Raw genomic sequence first — 21,840 nt, 5'->3', positions numbered from 1 at the left:
CAATAATAGGTTTTATGGTAGCACTAAACCAAATAATTTCCCGCTGGGTCAAAGTTCGAGGTGCACCAAACTTTTGACAGAGAAGTTAACACCACAAGTCCTGTGATTGGTTATAAATGCGAGTGTGTTGGTTGTAAAAAAAATTATACATCTGAGCTAAAAATGTATGCAATTTTATTTCATCTAGTACCACTGTGTCAATTTGCCGTGTGCTTGGAACATATATGGGGTACCTGTAAAAAAAGGTACTCAAATTTTGTGTGAAACTAGGAGTGTTGTAAAAACATCTGGGTATACAGAAAATGAGCCATGAAAGGTACCATTTTCTGCAGTTAATACTTTGAGGTAGGGGTTGTAGTACTGATATTTATGGGTCATAGTTTGGTTGATATATTGCATATAGTGTTTTTAAACACAAATGTTAACATGGTTGACTATGGGATTTAATGTGTATAGTCATACCGTATGGGTTTTGACATGTTAACTTTATAAACCAACAAAACTCCCGCGAGGTAACAAAACTGAAAGGTTGAACTTTAATGTGATATGATTTGCTGAGAGCTTATGATTTGTCTTGCAAATAGGACATGTTCTAATCAGAACAACTCCAACACAACTTGTCGTATAAGACTAAAGTCGTTCCGATATAGGCGTTCTCACAGACTGATTCGAATGCATGCGACAAGTCGGTGCGACTAATCGCATAATGAAAACGCCCCTTTAGTGAATACAACATTTGTTTTTTGTGAAAGAAGTCAGGATCTTTAAGTCCACAAGACGTCACTTTGAAAAAAAGGATAAGATGTTTTATCTTTCAAACACCTGTTTCATGCATATGCCACTGGAATATATACAGAGCGGTGGTAAACAAACTAATATCGCACCAAAATATAAACACAAAACACGGAAAAAAAAACCCAGAAGAAAGAGAGCAACAAAATACACTTGTAGCCAATTTATGGCACATAATACATCTATACATACATATATTTAAAACAAAACCAAAAGGAAAAAAAAATCCATTTCTAACATAAAAGCTATATGTCAGTGCCATAATCATGAAGCTTTCCACTAATGAAGGTCTCGCAACATGCAACACGCAGAAAGCTTCCATTATTAATGCCGGCACAAGATGAGCTGACTGTATGGGGTATAATTGCACATCATTACATACACACGCTGTCATCGCCACAGACTCTACTGTGGGTGAGGAACGAAGCTAGGTGTTCTGTAAGCCTCTTTTTCTCGTCTTGTCTTTAGCAGGAATATCCACACTGCCGACAATAGATGGCTCGGTCGTGGAAATCACTGTAGGCTCCTGGCAGAGGATAATGGACAGGAGAAATTGTTTGTGATTGCTTAAGTGAGCTGCGGGCATCAGGATGTGTGATTGACAGCCGACTTATCCAGGTGCTGTGCAACACCAACGCAGATTGACCAAAGGACAATCTCGACAAGGGTAATTAACTCTTGACTGACCAGTAGTGTGCTGGAAGCAGTGAGTAAAAATATTATTGTTCAATATTATTTCTCTTCTTTTTTTTTCTCTTTTTTTTGTTTCTTTTTTGTTTCTTTTTTTTTTTTTTTTACTTGCCTCGGTGGCGTCATGGTAAGCCATCGGTCTACAGGCTGGTAGGTACTGGGTTCGGATCCCAGTCGAGGCATGGGATTTTTAATCCAGATACTGACTCCAAACCCTGAGTGAGTGCTCCACAAGGCTCAATGGGTAGGTGTAAACCACTTGCACTGACCAGTGATCCATAACTGGTTCAACAAAGGCCATGGTTTGTGCTATCCTGCCTGTGGGAAGCGCAAATAAAAGATCCCTTGCTGCTAATCGGAAGAGTAGCCAATATAGTGGCGACAGCGGGTTTCCTCTCAGAATCTGTGTGGTCCTTAACCATATGTCTGACGCCATATAACCATAAATAAAATGTGTTGAGTGCATCGTTAAATAAAAATTTTCTTTCTTTCTTTCTTCTTTTGTTTTAATTCTTAATAATTAAAGTAAAAACATGTATAACATGACAGAATTAATAGTATTAATTCAATGTATTCATCAAACATGCCAATTATATGTTATAATACTTGTAATTGATTATTTCTTCAGTAAAAAAAAATTCTAATGAACAAATTACATAAGCTATTCTAAGATATGGCAAGTGATTATACAGCAGTGAATGGATGAAACCATGGATATAATTTTCGGTTTAAATGTATTAATGCAGTGGAACTCATCTAATTATGTATTAGAAATTGTTTATCCCCATTAACTGCATATCAGTAAAGTATCCAGCCATATTTGCTCAATTACATAGAAAATATCCATAGTAATGGAACAAAATTTCTTGGCAAAATGAATATGTATGTTTTTCTAAATTACAGGTATTTATTTAGAGGCCATTCACAACTATTATACTTTTTATGAGTGTACAAAGAGTACTTGTTTTGGCTACCCCCACCACCACCCCCCCCCCCCCCCCAAAAAAAAAAAGAAAGAAAGAAAAAAAGAAAAAAGAAAAAAGAAAGAAAGAAAGATGAAAGAAAGAAAGAAAGAAAGAAAGAAAAAAGAAAGAAAGAAAGAAAGAAAGAAAGAAAGAAAGAAAGAAAGAAAGAAAGAAAGAAAGAAAAGAAAGAAAGAATGAAAAAAAGGTTCATCAAAAATGTTTATTTTGTAAAAGATATTTTTATCAACATTTTTGGTGTCTTTTAAAAGCATACATTAGCATTCATCCCTATCTCCATAGCATAGTTTGTAAGCTGGTACAAATACTATTAACTGTGAATGGGCTATTAATTGCCATGTACAATTTGCTTATCATAATGTTCAGGTACTGATGTACAATCCCTACCCATTTATAACACACTGATGGAAAGAAAAATAAGAGAACACATACATTGTAATAGCATTTCATTTCATTTCAACTTATTTTCGTGCTTATATCCAATTAAGGTTCAAGCACACTGTTCTGGGCACACACCTCAGCTATCAGGGCTGGCTGTCCAGCAGTGGGTTAGTTGTTAGTGGTTAGTGAGAAAGAAGAGGGTGTTGTGGTCTTACACCTACCTACCCACTGAGTTGTTAAAACTTGCTCTGGGTGGGAGCTGGTACCGGGCTGCGAACCCAGTACATATCAGCCTTAGGTGTGATGGCTTAACCATGACACCACAGAGGCTGGTTGTAACAGTGAATACTGACTGCAACCAAAAGCCTCAGCCACAATAACAGTAAGTTGACCTTGTTATCGGCAGTCAATCCCAAATCTTATCTCAGTATTTTAAACTGACATAATTACTGTAGTAGTGCATTCACTTTGGTTATATGGCATCAGACATATGGTTATAAGGACCACACAGATATTGAGGGAGGAAACCCACCGTTGCCACTTCATGGGCTACTCTTTTCGATCAGCAGCAAGGGATTGTTATGACTTACATGCCTGAAACTACATCTATTTATGTTTAAACACATGCGTTTAAGAAAGCTTTCTAAATTCGGCCACACATTTTCCTTTTGTTTTTAATTTCCCCATCAGTATATGCTGCAAATGTTTTTGTTAAAAGTTTCTGAAATCAACAGATTTTGACTTACATACAGAAATGTCACAGCTTTGATGACAGCAGCTGACAATACTGATAAAGAGCAAACAATAAGCTAGATGTGATGTTACATATAGCCAAATTGTTATAGAACGGACTACAGTTCCTGGCATTACAGTAATAGTGTATGTCACAGCTATGAGGACAGCTAACAGTACTGATACAGAGTGAACAAAAAACTAGATGTGATGCTACATATAGCCACATTGTTATAGTGCTACTACAGTTCCCTGGCATTACAGAGATAGGGTTATTACGTTGTATAGTAACACCTGATATCACCATACTATGGAGTATTAGTGGCACAGAGTTAGGGGGTTGTTTGGTTTATTGCTGTGGGGCCATACAGTACAGAGCAGAGCAGAATGACATTTGTAGAGAAATGATGATGAATAAAGTTAAACTTTGTTTTTATTCAACGACACCACTAGAGCACATTGATTAATTAATCATCAGCTATTGAATGTCAAACATTTGGTAATTCTGACATGCAGTCATCATAGGAAACCCTTTACATTTTTCCTAATGCAGCAAGGGATCTTTTATATGCACTTTCCAACAGCCAAGAAAGCATTGATGATGGGCAATACAGATCGGATAATAATAGTCTTAATACTTAAAGATTTGACTGTTTCCACAGACTGACTAATAGTGGATCACATGGACTTTTAGAATAGGGTGTTTGACTCCTGCAGGAAGGCAGGGTTTCTGCCAGAGGGTAAAATGGGTATGGTGCCTTACCCAAATTAAAAAAAAAATTAAGTTGACCTTTTGACAAAGAAAGAAAGAAAGAAATGTTTTATTTAACGACGCACTCAACACATTTTATTTACGGTTATATGGCGTCAGACATATGGTTAACGACCACACAGATTTTGAGAGGAAACCCGCTGTCGCCACTACATGGGCTACTCTTTCCAATTAGCAGCAAGGGATCTTTTATTTGCGCTTCCCACAGGCAGGATAGCACAAACCATGGCCTTTGTTGAACCAGTTATGGATCACTGGTCGGTGCAAGTGGTTTACACCTATTCATTGAGCCTTGCGGAGCACTCACTCAGGGTTTGGAGTCGGTATCTGGATTAAAAATCCCAAGCCTCGACTGGGATCCAAACCCAGTACCTACCAGCCTATTGACCGATGGCCTAACCACGACGCCACTGAGGCCGGTCACCTTTTGACAAAATCAATGACTTATCATTACTGTATGATTTCCTTAACCCTAACCCTAAATCTAACCCATTTTCTTCCTTGGAGAGGCCCTCCCCAAACCCTCTATTGACTGCATTTGCATTCAGCACACACATTGTAAATATTCAATTTCATAGCGCCATACCCAAAAATTTCTTTCTGGCAGAAAAACTGTATATTACAATTATAGAAAGTTAAAGTTTGTTTTGATTAATAACACCACTAGAGCACATTGATTTATTTATCATTGTCAAACATTTGGCAAATTTTGACTGAGTCTTAATTTAAAAAAAAAAAAAAAAACATTTTTATTTTTTATTATCTAATGCGACACTCACTGTAAAGCTATAGCAGTGCATTTTGCCAATCCCCTTGAATCCAATTTAGACAGAGTCCACTGTATACTACCTATTATGTTTCTCATGAATATATGCCATGAAAATACTTCCAGTAAAACTAGAACACTTTCATGTCTAACAGCTGTGTTAACCAAATTAACATAATTATGATATGGTGTTTGTCATCTGATACATCCAAAAAACATTTTGTAACCTTTCTCTAGTCATGAAAAGCATGACAAAAAGTTTAGTTATTCAGATTTTACAATGTAGTATTAATAGTACTGGCAGTAATTAGGATATCTGACATTTTAAACTTATTCAAGATATTGTTTGCAATATTTAGATTCTGAGGGGCGGGTTGTAGCCAAGTGGTAGGATCGATCCCCATTGGTGGGCCCACTGGGCTATTTCTCATCCCAGTCAGTGCCCCAATGATTGTTTATCAAAGGTCGTAGTATGTGCTATCTTGTCTGTGGGTTGGTGCATATAAAAGATCCCTAGTTACTAATGGAAAAATGTAGTGGGTTTCCTCTCCACGACTCGTTCCAACCAGTGCACCACAACTGGTCAAAGGCCATGGTATGTGCTTTCCTGTCTGTGGGAAAGTGCATATAAAAGATCCTTTGCTGCATTAGGAATGACTATAAGTCAGAATTACCAAATGTTTGACATCCAATAGCCGATGATTAATTAATCAATGTGCTCTAGTGGTGTCGTTAAACAAAACAAACTTTAACTTCATTCAAGATATTGTTTGCACTATTTAAAGGAAGGGACAATCAAGGCATTTGACCTGGTATGCATATTCAACGATATATAATGCACATTATTGCTTAATATCAACATAAATAATCGTATAGTTAATTAATAAAATTGTTAAATGTGACGACAATTATATATAACGGGCGCATCCATTTGTATCATCCCAGTGAATACGTCCTCTGGCGAGCTGGTGGTTACGTAATACCTAACGTGTCACGTCAGGAATTAGTCTTCGAACTGAAGAAACAAAACATACCTGATTTGTGCGGATGCATACAATATTCTGTAATGATAGTCATCCCAGTAAGCCAGCAACAATTATATATTATTTTTAATACAAAATAAACCACCATTGTCAAAGTGTTGAAATAACTGTATTATGGTTTGTACATAAATTAACCCATGTACTGAAATAATAATCAGAGTGTTTTCTTAGTTAATTGGTCTTTTCTTTCCGTGGCCTGTACCTGTGGTTCCTGATTGGCAGGTGTATATTTAGATGGTCCCCAGACACTGTGTCTAGACACCTTAAAAAGACGTGCCTCTTTTATTAAGATCACGGTATTGTGTGTTAACCGCACGGACACCCCTCTAATCATAATCGATCAGCCGTCCTGCTTTATTACTGTAAGTAATTCTGTAAAACCCTTGATTAAGTAGACTTTCCCCATCTAAAATCACAAAACTGACCAATTACATAGTCCCAAAGAAAATAAAATTATTACTTGGGTATTATGAGGGGTTGTTTTTGCTCGAATGTACCCTACCAATAGGCCTAATAATATGCTTTTTTTTTCTTTGGATTTTTTTAAAAAGAAAAATACTACAACTCCATTTCGTTCTATTGATGCAAATTGAAATATATTTAGTTAAATAGTTTATTATACTATCAAGTCATTTATGTTGTTTTACAAGTCAGGTTGATGAAAGCGAAGCGCCGTGTCATAAATTAGAGTGTTTGTTTACACTGTGCATAGAGCAGATGGACGAAGCTGACATCACTTCGCCCCAAGCTATACCACCGGACGTCACAAAAATGAAATAAAATGGCTGCCCCCAGTTAGCAGGAATAATAGTGTTTTTTTTATTAACTCTAAAATTACGCGTTTTTCATTTGTTAAAGTGTCAGTATGTGTTGGTGATCCGGCTATGCATCTTTCCAACACATAAATCTCTTGTTTGAGTTTACTCTACCTTTAAATTCTGCTACAGATGACCAATTGGATTCACTGCAACTGTTCCTACTTCAGCTGTGCTCCGTGATAGTGGTTCAAATCCCATTAGAGGCTATTTACACTTTTTATATATCAATAATTTTATTCTTATCATCTTTATACATATCTCTCAGTTCACTGCACACATGTATTGTACGCACTTCATTGTACTTCCCAGAACAAATCAGACTTCTATTAATTTATAAAGCTGACTTAAGAAGACACTTCAATTTTAATGTGTAGCATAACAGCTTAACACTGGTTTGAGTTGTACAAAAGAACAGTTCGTCCCAAATCAAAGTTGACAGTTCGCATTTGAGTGGCATATGGAAGAAACGTCAAGACTGCACACCAAAATCAGTCTGGTGTTATGATCTATGGCAACAGGCCACCCTCTGGAGGACAACATTACTGGCCAAGGTGATAGATTGAATGTATGTGAGGGTCCTGTTCGGGTCAGGTCAGGCAGATGACCAGGAGATCTCACCACTAATTTCATTAGGGCCTGTGTGCTTCAACTGCCGCTCCATGGAAGTGAAGGACATGGCTGACAGTTGAGTCTATACATGTGTCACACCTTCACAGCTTCAACAATTGCCGCCTTTGAGAAGGTCAATATTTCTCATTTCCTTCTGGCCTGCAGTTCTGTTCAGAGATGCGGGTTTCTTGTCGGTTTTTCCTCAGACAGATTTTCTCAACCATGTGTTGATCTGTATTCACAACAAATCATGGCCTTTTTAACAGGCAAATTCACCAGCATATTTTCTTTTTAATAATAATAAAAAAATGCATCCAAAACATACTAATAATTGATATTTGTAAAACCTTATTGTATCCATTATCTCAGTGACTTAAAGTGGCCTTTGAAGATAACTGGCTTTTAAATATTGGAAAGACACATATGGTGATGATGATGGTGATGATGATAACTTGTTTAACGTGCCCATATACCACTAGGGTTTCGAACACGCCCATCCCGAGTCCGACCTCCGATAAGATCGGTGACCTGACTCGGGATGGAGGGGGGGGGGGGAGTTGAAAATGGGCAGAATTTTAAAAATAGCAATTAGTGAAAAAGTTAATAGAATAAATTTACAAAAAAACAAAAACAAAAAAAACTTACAAGACAAAAATAAAAAGAATTGACTGCTCGGCCGAATAATATTTATATAATTTGGAGCATTTTAGAAGGACGGTCCAAAATTAAATAAGAGAAAGAAGAGAGGATCGGACTATTTAATAATAATTAAAAAAAAGAGTAATTTTGACATAATCTTTTGAACGCAGATCTAAAAGTTTAAAGTCTGATCGATATGTCCACGTGAGTGGCCTCGTTAAGGCCGTTTGGGTGCACAGCTTATAGGGACGAGATGGGTTGCATCCTGTCAAGAAAACCCCTAGATTGACAGTCAATAGACGTTGAAGGTGTAGTGCTGTGCTGAAATACAGATCTTGAGAAGCCGGATCCGTCTGAACAAGAGAGAATATCAGACTAGGGTATAGTCCAGTTGTCCAGTCGTCATGGGTTGACCCCGCTTCCTATTTCTTCTTAGAGTGGGGTGGTCAATCTTCCAGTGCTGCTAGGACAGGCTCGGACATGTAGAGACTAAACGCGAACAACCGTGGCGTTCTGCAGAATGGCCGTCATACGAGTCACGAAAAAACAAGTCAACATAGTCAAACGAAGAAATGACGTGGAGACGAGGAATCACGCTAAAAAAGAATCCAACCTGGTGGTGCAGACTGTCGAAACGAGAAGCGTTCCAGCGTTAATCAGTTCCAATGGCCGCATACATCCCAGTAGAAAACTTCATTTCGCTGACAAAAACAACAAAATGAAGGATCCCCAAGTCGAGCACACGAAAGCACGTGTAGTGTGCACCAGCGAAACAAACACGTCTTACCACGTGGAGCTCCAGACTGGGAATGGACACATATGGTTAAACCTCAAAACAAAAAAATCCATCAATTGACTATTGTATGTCAAATAACAGAATAGAATAGATTAGAATAGATGTTTAACAACACCTGAGCATAAAAAAAACATTGGCTATTGGGTGTCCAACTATGGTATGTGTATCAAATAAAGGTAGTTATATGAAAAAACTGTATACAAAAAGAGTAAAAAAAAAATCCCTATTTAATAAATATTATTTAAATATACCTATAATAAAACAATCGGCTTTGTCACAAAGAAATATTTTAATACATATTTTTTAACATGGTTGTTTAAGTTTCACAGATAATACATAATATTACCCTTATCGTTGAAAACAACAGTAATTACTTATTATGCCAAAATGGATATAACAGGTTAGTTATATACAGATACATGACACCTGGTACCATATGACAACCTCCATGTGGTTCTGTCACACAATACCTAGATACCAAGGTATTATCTTCAAAACTAAAACAACAAACAAAACCAATTTCATGGCATTGTGGCACTGTTTCCATTTCATCAAACAGTGCTACAAGATGTCAATGACATGTACATGCATGTTGTGTTTCCGCATACAATCACGGTTAATAATACATGAGTCAATATGACACCTGTTGTGCTAATGCCACCATCTGACAACCGGGAAACCTCATCTGGCTGCTGCACAACAATTGATTTTTGTTGTCACTCAGCGGCACTGAAAGCAGCTTAATGGTGTATGCTCAATACAGAAAATTGTAGTGCTTTTCTTCTTCTTTTTTTTTTTACTCATGTTCAGTTAGTCATATTTCAAGAGTAACAGAAATTCTGTATTTGCAGGCTCTAATTAATGTTATCACTGGACGTAAACATAGTATTGTTGAGGATCCTTAGTGAAAAATAAAAAGTGCACAGAAAATAGTCATTGTGTACCGACATATATTAAAATAATAGCCAGGGTCTTTTTTGGTGGAGCCAGTGCACCATGACTGGTACATCAAAGGCCGTGGTATGTGCTATCCTGTCTATGGGATGGTGCATATAAAAGATCCCTTGCTGCTAATCGAAAATAGCCCATGAAGTGGCGACAGTGGGTTTCCTCCCTCAATATCTGTGTGCATGGTCCTTAACCATATGTCCGACGCCATATAACCATAAATAAAATGTGTGGAGTGTATAGTTAAATAAAACATTTCCTTCCATCCTTTTTTGGTGGTATTTTGTCAATATGTATATGCAATTCAAATTTAGGCAGGCAGCAATGCCGCTTAAAATGCACAATATGCTTCCTGATAAACAGTTTGCTTTATTTGTTAGTATATATATCCACAATTCCTAATTTTCAAGAGTCTTAATAAAAATCATAAACAAAAGTTAAAAAGTTAAAAGTTTGATGTTTAATGACACCACTAGATCGAGTACATTGATTGATTAATTACAGACTGTTTGATGTCAAATATTTGATAAATCTGACATATAGTCTTGGAGGAAATATGTTACATTTTTCCATTAGCAGTAAATGGATCTTTTTTATGCACTTTCCCATAAAAAGGACAACACATACCACAACCGTTGATATACCAGGTATGGAGCACTCAGACAATGGGTCCACAGAGGGGGTTTGATCCTGCAACCCAAACAACTCTGGTAAATGCTCTGACAACTGAGCTAGATCCTGGACTCTTTTAAAAGAAGTGTCATTATTTATCTCAAAAGGAATCTAATTTTAAGACTAATTTCTCCAACTGCTTCTCAATTTCTAACATCTGCTTCCAGATTAAAATCTGAAATGCAAAGATTGCATCCCAATCCACAAAATGAATGTTGACACTTGTAGATATATCCATGTCTTAAAATTGTATATATATGATAGCAACATTTGACTTGTCTTACAAATGACTTGCCAAAAATGGCATCTCTCGATGCCGTAATTTGTCTGAAGCTAATAAAGCAAGGGCAGAATACTGAAAATTATCTTTTAAACTATACCCAGTCTGGACACTCGCACAAATCTTCCGATCATCAAAAGCTTTGTGTGTCAGACCAGCAGAATCGAGCGAAATGCCCACACAGTCCTTTAGCAGTAATGATCATCTTCTAATGGACATTATTTCTTTCTAAATGCTTGCTCCGTAATGACGACTAAATCTGTTGGCGACAGCTAACAAATTTCTTTAGATTGGCCACAGATGAGACAGTGGCATTTTAATACAATTTCCCCATGCCTGTAACTTCACTGTTCGCAGAGACATTAATCTTTAAGCTTTGATCATCAATGGAAAAGCTAACTGCAATTAGACAATTAGCAAGGGTCATATACAATTTTTAATATTTATTTGTAGGAAAATGTACATATAAACAACTCCTTGCTGCTAATTCTAAAAATAAAAAAGTAACCTATAAAGAAGCCAAGAGTTCTTCTGTGCATTTATTACACTATACATATATGCTGCAAATTATCCAACAGCCAATGATTAACTGTATCTTGAAATATGAATAGATTTTTAACAAAAACATTTCTTCGATGCCTGCAGGTACTTTAATAATTTTACTGAAAAGAACATAGTCATCATTCTCTGAAATGTTTCAATATCCTTACAAATGCAGTAAATAAAAAAAAAATAAAAATAAAACCAGAGAGAGAAAAAAACAGGAAAAGAGGAAAATAATTGTTGTGGCATGTTTTTGAACAGATAATTATCATCTAAAAACCACGTCAAAGAAGCCCCACATGCGGACTTTAATAAGCACAAGAGATTAACATGACAACAAGAAGTAGAATTGCACAATTCCACCATTGTCCGCATAGAGAATCACCACAATGATGAAAGACTTTTTAAACAATACATCTTACCCTTGATCTTTACTCAATGTGTAAAGGCACGACATTTCTCACAACTTGTAGAAAACTTATTATCATGCACTGTTTATTTCACTGAGATCATCTATGACTTTCCATAGCCTACTACAATGACAGGATCTTAAATAAGAAAAGGAATGGATGAAATATATATATATATATATATATATATATATATATATATATATATATATATATAACACCTTTATTTATATGATATGGTTTAATCAGCAGCTATTAGAATTCAATAGATATGATAAAAATATTGCTACATTTAGTTTAAAATATAAAGAAACCTGCTACAGAGTAATGGATTTTTTTTGGGGTGGTGGTGGGGTGGGGGGTGTTTTTGTTTGTGTTTTTTTTTTTTGGGGGGGGTGTTCAGTAGCAAGGGGTCTTATGCACTTTTACACACTAGAGCACATTGATTTATTACTCACTGGTTATCAATGTCAAACATGTTGTTATTGTAACACATAATCAGAGGAATCCGGCTACATTTTTACATAAAGCAGCAAGGGATCTTTTAGATGCAATTTCCTAGACAGGACAGTACATACCATGGCCTTTGATATACCAGTTATAGAGTACTGGCTGTGATGGTGGGAAAACAATCAAGAGAATGGGTCCACCGTGAGGATTCAGTCTTTTGACCCAAGCACTCAGGTGCATGAGCACTAAACCGACCAAGCTAGATCCCGCCCCCAGAGAAAGTAGGCTATACTCTTAGCAATTAGCATCAAGGTTTTTTTTAACATCGACTTTCCCATAGACAGGATAGCACATACCACAACTTAATATGAATGATGTATTTATTTTGTCAGTTCATCAAAAGTAAGTCTCATACACTGTATCACAATTTATTTTGTTTTTAAGTTTGTACAGTTTTTCAAACCAATAGATATCATTTTCTCTTCTTTTTTTTCACTTGTTGTGATAATAGAAAGTGTTATTGTGCTAACACAAAAAGCAAATAAGAAAACATAATTTTCTTCAAAATGAGCTTTGCTTTTTAAAAAAACAGAGACAGAAAAAGATAGCCACTGATGTTTTAAAGCATAAACCGTAATGAGCTGCAACACAAATGTAGATGTTTGCTGAAATTTGTGACAAAAAATGTATTGATTAGTGCTTCAAATGTAGAAGCCTGCTTTGAGAAGGAAACTGGAAAACAGGAAACTGAAAAAACAATGCTAGCTTGTTATTTCTCATGTAGTGTAGCATATGATCTCGGTCAAATACACTCAGGACTACAGAAATATCAACCAGAGGCCCATGGACCATGAAGTATGAAATATAGATAAAAATTAACATTCTTTTTAAACACAAACATAAAAGAGATAGCAGAAGTATGCCCAGGACAGTGTGCTTGAATCACAATTGTTCATTGTCATCCAGTTTATGGTTAGCTCCAATCTATAAAGTCCAATGTTGTTAGCATCAATGTGGTAGCTGGTTGAAGTTGTATACATTGACCAATGCTCCATACCTATAATAGCAAAGGCTGTGGTATGTGCAATTCTGTTTTTGAGAAAATACTCTGTAAAATACACATAAAAGATCACTTGCCAATAACCAAGAACAAATGAGGACACTAAAAATTCTGTAACCTTGACCTCTAGCCAATATGAAATATTTATATGCTGCTTATCTCCAGAAAGTTTGCGTTTGGACCTTTAATATTAACTTTTAAAAATTAAAGAGAAATGCTTTAAAATTTATGACCTTGATATTTGATGGACTTATTTTCAGCTGACTAGAAATCCTCCGTTACTCATGAGGAGTATATGTGAATTAAATCTGGTAAAGACTTGTGAAAGTAGTTCTAAGATAATGTATGGAAGGAAGGAAATGTTTTATTTAACAATGCACTCAACACATTTTATTTATGGTTATATGGCGTCAGGCACATGGTTAAGGACCACACAGATATAGAGATAGGAAACCTGCTGTCGCCACTTCATGAGCTACTCTTTTTGATTAGCAGCAAGGGATCTTTTATATGCACCATCCAACAGACAGAATAGTACATACCACAGCCTTTGTTATACCAGCTGTGGAGCACTGGCTGGAACAAGAAATGGCCCAATGGGGCCACCAACAGGGATCGCTCCTTAACCAATCACGTATCAAGCGAGCACTTTACCACTGGGCTACATCCCACCCCTAAATTAATGTATAATGCTATTTCCTCCAAACCTACCACTGAGTTTCATATTTCAGTCAGATGAATCAAACCTAGATTTCTTTTACTATATTATTTTAAAAAAACCACACAAAAAAAAACCCAGGTCAACAACTTACACCATAAACACTCTAGCATGGTGCTGCAGTATTAAATACCAACCTAGCTTTAAACCATTTTAGACTGGTACATCAAAGGCCATGGTATGTACTATCCTGTCTACAGGATGGTGCATATAAAAGATCCCTTGCTGCTGATCGAAAAGAGTAGCCCATGAAGTGGCGACAGCAGGTTTCCTCTCTCTATATCTGTGTGGTCCTTAACCATATGTCTGACGCCATATATCCGTAAATAAAATGTGCTGAGTGCATCGTTAAATAGAACATTTTCTTCCTTCTTAAACCCTTTTAGTTAAAACAGCTCAACACTGTATGTCATAAACTCTCATAGCATGGTGATGCTCTGCACAGTGAAGAAAGACTCGTATTAACTAGGGATGTAATTAATTTTCCGATATACAAAAAGCAGCTGTCAGATACACCCTGAAAATTCAAGGCATCTCAAATTGTTATCACTACCAAGTTATTACCGTATACGATGCGCATATATGTGTATAGGAACCTGGAATCAATGTGTAATTGCAGCCAGCGCATTAAGTCATTAATTATAACAGAAAATTGATTTTATGGGTCATTAATCCTTGCAAAATGGCTCCAAGCCAACGATTTTATGCTTAGACATTAAATAATCTCTTTCATTTTTTGCCTCACTAGTTTAATTACTGTGGAAAAAAAAACATACAGTGTTGTGTTACTCAAATTACAAAGTATTAAGCTTTCTTTTCTTGTCTTTGATTTTTGCTGTGAATACAAAAATCAATAACTTTTGTTCAGAAAGAAAAAATGTTTTAAGTGGAGATAAAATGTGTTGAGAGACCCACACAAATGCTATCTGTTGCTATCACAACCTTCTGCATGAATTTTGTACTTCACAACACAACAAAGGGCACATACGTTTACAAAATGGTAAACTGTTTTCAAAATATAACAAAAAGGTGAGCAGTTTACACAAAATTTGGTGAAAATATTTTGAATTTTACTTCCAAATAATATATAATTTTTCATACAAATGTATTGGGAGGCAAAATCCAATTTTGGCTACTACAAACATTAGGGCATCCAGAAATAGAGTATATAAACATAATTATCTGTAATTTTGGGCAGTATTACCCGTAGTCAGAATCATGATGTAAAAGCAACAAAATCAGAACAGAAAAAAAAAACTTTTCCTTTTTGTTACAATGGAACCATCATTTACAGAAATTTAAATGAAACCAATTTTGTATTAAAGATTGTGTTGTTTAACAACACCACTAGAGCACATTTATTTCTTCATCATCGGCTATTAGATGTCAAACATTTGGCAATTTTGACATACAGTCTTAGAGAGGAAATCTGTTAAATTTTTTCATTAGTAGTTAGGGATCTTTTTATATGCACCATCTCACAGACAGGATAGCACATATCACGGCCTTTGATACACCAGTCGTGGTGCACTGGCTAGAATGAGAAATGGCCCAATGGGCTTACCAATGGAGATCGATCCTACACCGACTGTCATCAAGCAAGTGCTTTACCAATGGGCTATATCCCGTCCTAATATTGTATTTGCAATTTGGACATATTCAATTCAAACCGATACATTGTTTAATATTCCTTTTTCTTTGACTACCCAACCAGAAAATTAAGGATTCTCTATATTACTATTGAAGAAAAAAATAACTCTTCGAGTTAATATGTTTTGTAAACATTGAGTAAATCACTGCAAACATTTTCTTATCTAAAATTTACTTACCAGGCATTATTTTAATTAGTAACATTGCAAGATTCTTAATTGATTTTTATTATAATATTGTAATAATTTAAGCTGCTTTATTGTAGATATGTGTTTTGTTACTTTGTAAATTAAAAGGGAACTTGTTTTGTTTTGTTTAATGATATATCGGAGACCATTTTTAACAATGCCAATTTGGTGGCTTACGTATAGTTATTGTAACACTTGGTCTTCATAGAAAGGAAACATGCAGCCACCATATAGTCCACTGCTTCCAAACAGCAGTAAGGAATCTTTTATAAAGCATTTTCACACAGACAACAGAATCTTCATGGCCTATTATTACAGTTGTTGGTCAATGGCTGGAACTGGAAAATCTCACTAAAGAATATGGCACCTCTGGCATAGAGTGAAAGGATGCATGTCTGCACTAATTTTGTGACCATATCAATGGCATTGTAAAATACGAAGTGCAGGTAACAGAGATATGATTTTCAATGTATTAACAGTCTTGTAGTTATCATTGAATATAATAAGTACCCTATTTCCTGTGCAATTCCCATTTTGACAACTGACAATCTACAATACCACCATGGCATCAATTTCCCTGCCCAATCACACTAAAGTCATTAACTTGTATTACTGTGCAAAGAACCGGAGATACAACCAGTTTCTTTAAGTTGTAAAATGAAAAAGAAAAAGAAGAAGAAAAAGGCACAACCCCTGTGACCAAATCCATCAGACACTGTCAAAAGCTTTGATATAACCAAGTTTCTGGCAGTCCTTCAACAACAAACTTTGATTGTATGCAAAGGGCAAGGTATCAAAGAAGAAGGTAATCTTTGGAAACTGAAGCTGATTAATGCAGAAATTAATCAGACCTCTGCCACTGAAGTAGGTCATATTTCTTTGATAGCTGTAGTATGGAGAAAAATCTGCCTCTGTTGGCTTATCACTTTGATCTTGTGATTAGCTGCACTTGACAATACGGGAACAATCGGAGCTAGTTTTGCAGCAAGGGATCTACCACATAAGACTGCTGTAGATCAATACAAACAGAACACGAAAAAAAAAGAGTAATTCTTTCATTAACCAAAGGAAAACATATCTTACATTAAAAAAGAGCAAAATAAATACAGGAATAGTTTGCTGAGACTTGGCTTGGCATATAAGCAGCTAGGCACCTGGTCTGGAATAAAATGATGCCAACTAATTGTTGGAAAAGTAGTACAGTGAAACCCCTCTAAACCGGACACTCTAGGGACCAAGTAAAATGTCTGGCTTTAAGTGGTATCCAGTTTAGAAAGGTTAAGTTCTGTACCGATTTTAAAAAAGGACTGTGAAAAATGTCCGGTTTTGGGGGATTCCGGTTTACAGAGGGTCTGATTTTGAGAGGTTTTACTGGGTCACATGTGTGAATTTGAAGAACTGAATTGTAAGTAAAAAGAAAATATTTCTGTAATATATTAATCTTCATCTCTTGTCAAATCGTTCAGATGACCCTGAGCTTGATATTTCACACACACACACACACACAATCACACACACACACACACACACAATCACACACACACTCACACATACACACACACAATCACACACACACACAATCACACACACACACACACACAATCACACACACACACAATCACACACACACAATCATACACACACACAATCACACACACACACACAATCACACACACACAATCACACACACACACAAAGTCACACACACACACACAAAATCACACACACACACACACAGTCACACACACACACACAAAATCACACACACACACACACACAATCACACATACACACTACAATACAGATAAACAATGTTACAAAATTTTCCAATATTTTATTTCATAAACTATAAAATAAATCACACCTTTTTAAACTGAAACTTTGTATAATAACAATGCAACTTACTAAAGATAAAATTATATTTTTATCTGCAAAATATTTCAAAATATACTTTAACAAATTAAAACAAAAAATTACATTATGTTTAAAAATTAAAAATGAAGTCTGATACAATTGATAATTAAAATAAGTATGCATGTTATTCATGTTTGAAAAATGTCATTTATCAATTATTTTGGTGTCCCTATACATAATCAAGCAGATATGTCAACCAACCTCATACAATATCAACAGTCTAATGTATAAAAACAGAAACAATGCTACAACCACAAATCCTTTTATTTCTTTTAATTAGCAGCAAGGCAGGTCACCCACCCACCCACCCACCCACCCCAACAGATAGCGCCATGGACTTTGACATACCAGTCATGAAGTACATGATTAAACATGACAAAGCCTAGTAAGTATATTGATAGAATAAGAACTGCTTCTAATTAAATGTTATCAAGGGGTGTTCATCACGGAGTCCTGTCACTGGCAATCCCAGGCGCCCAGTGAGGAATAATCAACTTACTATCTGGGTCATCCTACCATGTCAAGACGTAAGTTCTCAATGTCAGGCTCTGTACGGAGCTGCTACTAAGTGGTAATGCAATTTTCCCATCCTCACTTGAAGAATTCATGGCAATTACATGTCTCAAATTGGCTTTTTGACTCTCTTTTTTTATCTATGTATGTGATGGTCATGAATGTCATTTCAGTACAATAGACAAGAAATGTGATTTTCCACCTTCCTGATGAATAATTCCCCAACATTAATTAATTTAGCCCATATTTTTCAACAACAAAATTCCATAAAAATCTGTTTTCTTCTTCTTGTGAATGCTTATATACTATAAACATGATTGCCAAGCGTGATGTTATATAACCAACCATAATTAGTGACCTTACAGCTTCCACAAATAGTACAACACAAATCGAAACTATTACTGCATACAGTGTTAAGACCAATAACAAGGAGCTATTTTAGTTCATGATGTACTTTTAAATATAATTTGATAATGATTGAAATATTCTGAAAACATCTGAACTTTGTAACTGGTCCTTAAAAATCCAACAGCTTACTGCCATGCTATGTTGCTAAACATTCATTCACACACTCACTTTCATTCATTCTTACCTTTCAGTACATTTTTTGTTCCATGCACATTAACTTCTTCAATCATTTTTCTTTTCAACTGAAATAAAAATAAAATTTACAAAATCTAGTATTAAATTTCTAAAATGTTTTAATAACATTTAACACCCTGAATAGAATTCACCCTCCTGAAACTGAAAAGATGATGAAGATGATGACGACATGTAAAATATCTACTTGGAAGTGTAATTTAGTACATGTGTATAACTGTAATAAAGAGTTGCTCAAAGTGGCAGAAAAAAGTGCATGTTGAATGTCTTCATTGTTTTTCACTCAAAACATATGAATTAAGTTTTATAATTAATATATAATAAATAAGCGGTCAAAATTAAAACTATAAGTTATGGTTAGAAACATTACAGTGCTACACTTATAACATTAGGATGGCAAATCACACACATACACACATACACACATGCACACACGCACGCACGCACGCACACGTTCACAGGCATTACATGCGCAGACTTAATTATTTGAACAGCATAACGGTAGATCTTGTAAATATTTTATTTAAGGAACCTAGTGCATACTGTAGATCCTGAAATTAACTTGTCCCTAAATTAATGTGAGTGACGGTGGGTAGACTAAAATGTGACATTTTACTTTCCTAACAACTCACATCTGTGTACTTTTTGGTTAAATTTGAGTTACAGGCATTTTCAATGAGATCCATTTTTAAGTCACTATCATATCTGTGTAGACATTAATTAATCTGTTTAGTCTTGAATGTTTTTGGCGAGATCAACTCGATGCATATTTTTTCAGCAATCATTAACGTAATGTGTATAGTTACCTAAATCTGGCTAAACATTAGCATACATGTACCATTACAACTGTATCTTCCTTATCTGTGAACAGTGATTTCAAAGGCATCATGAAAGAACAATTCACCTCAGGCTTAGCGTGTTATAAAACCCACTTGCACATGATGGATGTGTCGGCTTTTGACAGGGTGGCCAAAGACCCTGCAATCATCACATGTGGCTGGCATATTGCTAGACTATAGGACAATTAGTCTGTCTCACCTATAATGAATTGTTTTCCAATTGTGTTTTATAAATATATTATGTTTTGTTTTAATAACATGGGACACAGACAAAACATAGAAATAAATGTATCATATTATTAATGCAAATAACACAAGCTCGCATTTTTTGCATTAATATTATGATCGCATTAATTTCAGAATCTACAGTACATAGTTTGTACAGATTTAAATTACCACCTTTTAAAATAGACTAAGTACTGCGCATCATGAATCAACTGGCTAAGTAATATCATTGGTATAAAATTATTAGTTTTAACACTGAAAAGAAAAGTATTGTTTTAGAAGTAGAATATACATCAATGTTACTCTGTTACTATTGACACTGTTAAATATATATATACCGGCCTCGGTGGCGTCGTGGCAGGCCATCGGTCTACAGGCTGGTAGGTACTGGGTTCGGATCCCAGTCGAGGCATGGGATTTTTAATCCAGATACCGACTCCAAACCCTGAGTGAGTGCTCCGCAAGGCTCAATGGGTAGGTGTAAACCACTTGCACCAACCAGTGATCCATAACTGGTTCAACAAAGGCCATGGTTTGTGCTATCCTGCCTGTGGGAAGCGCAAATAAAAGATCCCTTGCTGCCAGTCGTAAAAAGAGTAGCCTATGTGGCGACAGCGGGTTTCCTCTAAAAACAGTGTCAGAATGACCATATGTTTGACGTCCAATAGCCGATAAGATAAAAAATCAATGTGCTCTAGCGGCGTCGTTAAATAAAACAAACTTTACTGTTAAATATAGGTTCCTGATATACAAAATGAGCCACCTCTCTCAGATAACAGTGTTTACATAATTATTTTAAGCCAAACTCATTTGAAAAGGGAAAAAAGGGGGAAAAAAGGTGAGGAATGTATGCAATTTACTTCATTCTGATGACATTGCACCCACAGGGACACTGAATAAATAGTCTTAAGCCTGGCTTCATGTAAGTAAGTAATGATTTATTTGCAAAGGCACTTGTCTCGGCCAAATCTTTAATTAATTCAGCTACAATCAATTAATGTAGTGCTGTACAGTGCACTGGGAATAAACTTGAGTCAGGAATTCTCATTTTTGGTCCCACGAAATGAGCCCTTCAAATAACAGTCATTGCCGCTGAATAATGATGCTTCGCTTTCTTGCTATTCCGGTTTATATCCGTGGAAAAAATCTATAAGTTCTAGATTGTACAAATTATTCTACTACTCCAGCATGCTATGTAGTTTTGCTGGCACATGAAATAATACAATCTTAAGTCTACAAGATTTTAACAAGAGAACATAGACTGCTATATATATGACATTGTTGAAACAAGTTTAAAAAGAGTGCTTGATGTATTGTAGTTTCATAATGTTGGAAAAAATGTATGGATACTTTCTGAAGATGAAATCAGCTGTGAATTAGCCAGGTTAAAAGGTAACCATACTATTTTTATAAATATATGCAATGTATGCTAATGTGAATTGCTGCCTATCAGTTCCAATCCTTTCTCATATTCACTGAAAGAAAAATATAGTTACTGTTTGTTGTCTGCCTGGGTTAGGTCCCTGGTTTTCCAAAGACCAAACTCTCGGGGGGGGGGGGGGGGGGGGGGGGGGGGGGGCGGGCGGACATGCTCGAAACCTCTGTGGTATATGAGCATGGTAAAAGCTTACGCAACGCAACTGTTTGTTGATATTGTTCTAGTGTAGGCAGTTGAAATCAATTTAGCTTGGTGTGTATATATGTCAGACTGGTCATTTGACTTCACTAAAAGTGCAGCCCATTCAAAAGTAATAGTTTGCATGGGCAAATCAATACTAAATTTAGGAGCAAAGTCAACAAGCTAATCTG

The 21,840-nt window shown here is 35.9% G+C and overlaps 1 protein-coding gene across 2 annotated transcripts in view; it reads right to left on the bottom strand.

Moving 5' to 3' along the window:
- The window catches only part of LOC121378390 (short-chain dehydrogenase/reductase family 42E member 1-like), a 180,046-nt gene that overhangs the window by 42,656 nt on the left and 115,550 nt on the right, over positions 1 to 21,840 (bottom strand). For both annotated transcript variants that reach the window (XM_041506540.1, XM_041506541.1), the window contains exon 5: positions 18,960 to 19,017. In XM_041506540.1, the coding sequence (XP_041362474.1) occupies positions 18,960 to 19,017 (58 nt within the window). The remainder of the gene's footprint in view (positions 1 to 18,959; positions 19,018 to 21,840) is intronic.

This window comes from Gigantopelta aegis, chromosome 8 (assembly GCF_016097555.1).
Source record: "Gigantopelta aegis isolate Gae_Host chromosome 8, Gae_host_genome, whole genome shotgun sequence".
Taxonomy (NCBI): domain Eukaryota; kingdom Metazoa; phylum Mollusca; class Gastropoda; order Neomphalida; family Peltospiridae; genus Gigantopelta; species Gigantopelta aegis.
This window is presented reverse-complemented; position numbering and strand designations above follow the sequence as displayed.